Source organism: Cariama cristata, unplaced genomic scaffold (assembly GCF_000690535.1).
Source record: "Cariama cristata isolate BGI_N322 unplaced genomic scaffold, ASM69053v1 scaffold9046, whole genome shotgun sequence".
In the NCBI taxonomy this organism is placed as follows: Eukaryota; Metazoa; Chordata; class Aves; order Cariamiformes; family Cariamidae; genus Cariama; species Cariama cristata.
Window position 1 is genome coordinate 1 of NW_009620350.1, and position 6212 is coordinate 6212.

General features: G+C 45.1%; 1 protein-coding gene across 1 annotated transcript in view; it reads left to right on the forward strand.

Annotated features, from left to right (window-relative positions):
* Window positions 1–2088: 2088 nt before the first annotated feature.
* The window catches only part of CCDC70 (coiled-coil domain containing 70), a 14892-nt gene continuing 10768 nt past the window's right edge, over window positions 2089–6212 (forward strand). Inside the window, 1 exon segment of the mRNA XM_009701595.1 lies at window positions 2089–2221. Within this exon segment, the coding sequence (XP_009699897.1) occupies window positions 2089–2221 (133 nt within the window).

Here is a 6212-nt window from a genome sequence, read left to right on the forward strand (position 1 = left end):
CCCTTCAGCTCTGTGTGGGGAACTGCCCACTGGAGACTGGAGCAGCAATTTTCCTGGAAGAACCCCCAATTGTGACTGATTTTCCTTGCAACTCACGTACCTGTACCTCTAGGGTCAAAGTAGATTTTCCATCCCATCTCCTCATGTCCTCTTTGTGGTCCCACAAGTAAAACCACAGGGTACCTTGTGGTGTGTACCCTCTATATCCTCTCTCTTGAGTAAAAGAACACTTACTGTTAATAATTGAGATAGTGGTCTGTACAGGTGGGGAGTAAGACCTATCCTTTTTGTTTCTGGAAGTCCTGGAAGTTTTCCCCACTTTTCAGACAGTTTTTCCATAGCTGAGACACAAGTCCATAGGGAGGAAGAGAGATTTTCTTTGTATTGCCGGAGTTGGCAAGCCACTTCATCCACCGCCAGTGCCTCTTCATCTTTCCAGGTCATTACTGCCAACGAGTTGGCATACAGTGATGGTGCACTCCGTACAAACGTCTGCCACATGGGCTGTGTGCACCTGACTTCATCTGGATCTGTGGGTGACTGCGCGTTGTTTGGGTAATAATAAATCATCTCCAGCATGGCTAATTCCCTCAGGTACTGGATACCTCTCTCCATGGTGGTCTACTTGCCTGGGTGACATATAACATCTTCCTTAATGGGATACCTTTCCTTCATGCCTGACAGGAGTCTCCTCCAGAGTCTGAAGACTTGTGTCCCTTTTCCAATTGCTTTGTCAATGTCCCTTTCCCTAGACAGTGATCCCAACTGCTTGGCTACCTTACCCTCTAATTCCAGGCTACTGGCCCCATTATCCCAGCATCGGAGCATCCAGGTGATGATGTGCTTGCCTGGACAACGACTGCAATCTTTTTGCATATCTCGCAGCTCACTCAGGGAGAGAGATCAAGTGGCTACCTCTTGTTCTGCCTCTTCCTCCTGTTCTTGTGGTGACCCTGCTTCATCCTCCTTTACTAAACGAGCTGACTTTTGTGTCCATTTCTCCTTGTGTGTAGAGGTGACTGATACCGGCACCGGTTGGTTCTTTGGTTCAACTGCAGTATCTGTCACTGGGGTTGGAATAGCCACAGTGCCTGTTGCTTTGTCGTCAGATCCAGAGACCTGACCCAGGACACTGGGTCAGCAAAACACATGTGCATGTGCACAAACACAAACGCATGCTGGTTTTTATACTCTCCATGCTTTTCCCTGCTGCATGGTCACACGCGCTGGAAAAAGCACTGACCACATGGGTATGTGACTGCCTGTTTTCCATAGGCTAGCAGAGAGACAGAGGTGAAATACTGAGCTCTTCCCCACTGCTTCATCCCCTGGATGCTCCTATTCTGAGCACAAGTAACACTGGGCAGCGGAGAAGCTTGTACCACCCCTGCAGCGCTGCCTGTCCCACACCTGCTCAGTCCAAACTAAGGTTTTAATATATAAAATGTAGTGCGATTGAAGCCTTTGCTTTTCTGGTTTGGCTCTTTAGGTCACATCTTTCACACACAATATGAGGCCTCAGAGAGGGCTGTGTGATTCAAGGAGACCTGTTGCGGGGCATGGCACTGTGGGAAGCCCACCAAGTATTATTAGATCTTTTTGATAAAATGGTGAGAAATATCAGCACTGAAAGCAAGGGATCAAAAAAAAGGTCCAGCCTCGCACACCGACGGCTTGGAACTTCCATGAGCCATCAGCTCCATGTGAAGATGTAGCAGCAGCTCCTAGGGAAGGTGTTAGATGCAGAATGTGAGGCAGCAGCAAACACAGAATGGAGTAAAATGCCAACTAGCGCTGATCCTGCAGCTATGAAGCAAGATAATTTCAGAGAGGAAAAAGAGGAATTTTTCTAGCATGTCTTCAAGTCCAAGGCTGGAAGCCTGGAAAGTTTTGCTTGAGGAAGTTTGGCATTGAAACAAAGGGTGAGACTAAGGCTTTTATTCATTGCACTTAAGCTGGGGTTTATTTGAATACTTAAAGAGGGAACCCAACTCTGTATAGTCAATGAAGAGAGCGGGGAGACACTTCTGGAAGACTCTGGTGCTTTCCACTGGTGCTGGAAGAGACGCAGCAGGAAGAGACCGAGACATGCCGGCCGAGTGGCCAGACCGGGCAGCTTGGCTTTATGTGGTCCTCGTTCTTCTTTGCGGCAGTGTAATAAAGCGCCTTCTCCCAGCAGACAAAGCCGCTCTTTCTGCGGTTGTTCCCAGGCCGGTGCCTGGTACGAGACATCAGCAACGATCTCAGTTATCTCCAATGTCACTGCCTTCTTTTTGAGTACTTTTTCTTGCCCTCCACAAAGCTCTGAGGCAAGTTTTGGGTTGCCTGCGACTGCTGAGGTCATGCCACAGTGGTCACACATTCTAACCTATGGCCTTCTAGCTTCTGTGCTGACCTCCTTGGGACTGCTGAGGTCACTGGGCTGAATAAAGGGATTCTGCGATGCTGCCACCAAAAGCACAAGCCAGAGCATGGTCTGCTCAAACACAAACATCCTCTCAGACCAGGAGGGACTTTTACATCCTCCCCATAACACACGTTTGGGATTCTTTCACCAAGTGCCTTTTTGGGAGCGGTTGCACCTCACCATGGATTTTCCTGGCTACTTAATGATTAGTGTGAAGAGGGAGAGGGCCCTGTAGAAATGCTGTCTTTCCTTTTCAGTTTGCATTTATTTTCAGCTTATTTTCACCCTGCATATAGGGTGAGTACTTTTGCCACAGGGCTGTCTCCTAACTTCATGACTCAGAAGTCAAAATCAACATAAAAATAGTCCCCCATCTCCTATGTTATTTTGTTCAAATTAGAAGAGTCCAACTGTTTTCTTAAATGCTGCATGTAATCAGGAATGTTACATTTTCTTGTATAAATTATCCTTGTGTATTGAAATATAAACAGCCCATGGGAAAGAAATTCAGCATACATTTCATTTCTTCCATTGTTCAAAGGAAAAAAAGTGTACTTATCTGCTGAGAAATACTCTGCTTACACAGGGGGAACCAATCATCAATACCAGCTTACCAGCATTTTAATGATCGCCTGGAGGGATCCCAGAAATTATAACATTCAATCATCACCAGAAGATGATGACAAAAAATAATGGGGACCGAGAGTCCCTGTGGCAAGTGCAGTTGACAGTAACACTTTGGGGTACCATTAAACTGCTTGATTCTGGTGATTCTAAAGGAAAATTTTAGGCAACCTTTGGAAGATGCTGGGACTAGAAGTGCTATCAGTGCAGCAAGTCACTGCATGCCCCAGTCCCCCGGGCTGTGAGAGCCAGGAGGTGACCACCTCCATCTCCTGGGATGGTCTGGAACCTGCAGAACTCAGTGCAGGGCAGACATTGTGAAACACTTCAGCCTGTCGACACACACGAGATCTGACCAGGCACTTTCTTCTCACCCGCATCACCAAGAAGATGTTTTTGTGTCGCTGTCACAATAAATTACAGAGCAGAGTGAAGCCTGTTGCTGTGGATGTTTCAGTTCCTCAGCTTCTTCCTACAAGACTGTTTTGGGGAAGGGAGGCTTTTGTGCCGGTCTCTACGGCAGTTTACTTGGCCAATGCCCAAGAGGCAAGGCAGAAAATGAGAAAATGTCAGACTGTCTGCTTCATGCTTCTCCTTGCTCAGGACAATGCATCATAATGTAACCTAGGCCTAAAGAATAGAGAGAAAAAGGCCAAAATGTTCTGGATAACCTATGGGGAGAGTAACTTTAATAAAATCTAGTAAGGAATAACTGCTTGTGTTGCTGCTTTCCCTCAGTCAGGTTACTAAAAGGGTCTCTTTTTTTCTGCTTTAAATATGCAACAAGCAAGCAGAGCACGATGAGATTTGCCTCATTTCTGTAGGAAAGGAGATTATGAGACACAAAGGTACGAGTTGTGGCTGAGGAGGTCTGCAAGCCTCCAGCCCGAGATGCTGGGACATGACCCTGGAGATGTTCCCTGCATCCGTAGCCACTGTCCAAGGCAGGGTAATGGGCTAGATGTCCTCACCTCATTTGCTTGTATCTCTTCAATTACTCTATCAAATTCAATTGAAATCAGCAAATAGATTCACAAATTATTACAGGGAACAACCAGGCGGCAAGACCCAAGGCAACCAATGGACACAGTGTGGTTCCATAGGAAGCCAGGCTAAAACAAAACACTGGTGTTTGAAAAGTTACTAATGAAATTACTTCTTTAGGAATGTTTGCTGGTTTCCTACAGGGAAAAAAAAAAAAACAACCTTATTTCATTTTTATTGAATGGCATTCATCAGAGATTACAATTCAGGAGGCGAACCTCTGAGTTGTTCTGTGTAAAGAAAATTTTCCTTGAAATAAGAAATATATTTATTAAAAAAAAAAAACAGTCCTCTGTTCCGCTGCTTACCCACCAAGATAACGAATTGCCCAAATTAATGTGAGCAAAATTTACCATAAGCCCAGAATATTAACTGGGAAATTCCAGTGTTCTGGAAACTTGCAATAAGAGAAGGTGGAATTGCTAAAAGTATAAAAGCCAAAGCCTCTGCTGAGGTCCATGTATTCTTTGTTTATGCCACTACAGAGTGTGCTAGACAAATGTGTAGAATTTGTAAAATCCTTTGGGAATCCCTGAAAAATGAAGTGGTGAAAAAAAGATTAGCTCCTTACACAAGGGCATAATAAAACTACTGAACATTTCTGTCTTAATTGTGCTTCGTGATAGAGTATAAGGGAAAGTTATCATGGCTGAATGAAATGCCAAACTCTCCTAGCAGCAAAATGCCTTCTTTAATGTAATAGCAGGAATAAACCTCTCACTTCTGAAATATAGTTGACAAAAAAAGGCTAATAACTCATAAAGGTTTTACATACACTGAAAAAAAAAGTCAAAGCCTGTAAAGTTACTATGCACGAAATATGATAATCTAAATCAGCAGTTTAACTTGCACTTCTGCAGATCAGAGCTAATATTCCCATTGCATACAGCCATAATAAAACGTACTGTTCCACTGACAACAGAAGAAAACATTGTGCATTTTCATTTGTTTTATTTCATTTTCTCACTCATAAAATATGCCTTTTGCCACCTGTCAGTGCATTCATCCTCCTCAGTTGGAGGCTGGCAAACCATACTTGACACAGTATCTGTTCAAGAGAACTGAAAATAATCCTCTGAAAGTGAGGACCGCAATCTCTACTTGTAGCCTTAACTCATGGGAAACAGAACCATATGGTTAGTGTAGAGTAATTACGGTGAACGATAACGAGAAAAGTTGCTGAGGGGATTTCAAAGCAGGAATACCGCAGAACAGTTAAGTGACTGCAAACGAGTTAGGATGGAGTTCAGTGCAGCGTTGAGATGTGTGGAATTGGGAGTCTTCAGTGGAGTTGTCTACCCATGAACTTCATTTGGGCTCTGGGGAGAGCGATGGCTTGATTTAGTTCCCTAAATGCATCCCACCTGGGATGCTCTGGGTATCCTGCCTGGCCCACAGCCACCAGACCTGACAGGTGTGGGTCTCTTGTAGGTCCTGTCTCATATCCACCAGCCCTGGATAGGTAATGCACTCAAATCTCTGCTTTGGGAGAGGAAGTCTTGCCTTATGCAGCCCCTCCAAGTCCCATAAACTAGGACTCAGCCCACTGGCTCCTGATCCCCATCGCCTGCCCACAAGGCTTGGTGTCAGGCTGAAACCCAGAGGTTTGAGGCAGGAACCTGGGCTCGTGAGAAGCTTGTGAGAAAGGTGCTTCAGTGGCAGCCAACCCCATGGCTTCTCACAGCCATGTGTTTCCATGCACAGAGCATCGTCTCATGGCTGGAGAAGAAGGGATCTAGAGCAGACCCTAAGCTCTTCGTAAAGAAAAAACCTTCTTCAACAGCGATGTTACTTCCAGACCAGTTTCTATTTGAGCAGGAACCCAAGGGGATCCCAGGATCTTCATCCACAAAGAGGAGGTGATAGCAGCTCTCCAGGCAGCTGATGCAGTATTATTATGGCATAACAAACTGAATATTTTGGGCTCCCTTTGGGTCTGTTCAATAACTCTCTATATCCTGAGCTTCAGGTGCCAAAAAATACAATTTTAGACCTAGTTGCAGTGGATGAAAGCTGGATTAGGAGCCAACTCATCTTGGAGCTATAGTAAATCCGTCCTCTGGCTGATACCTGAGCAAGCAGACTCACTTGTGCAAATGATCCATTTTTGGTGAAATGCTAGGCCTATTGTTGCTTC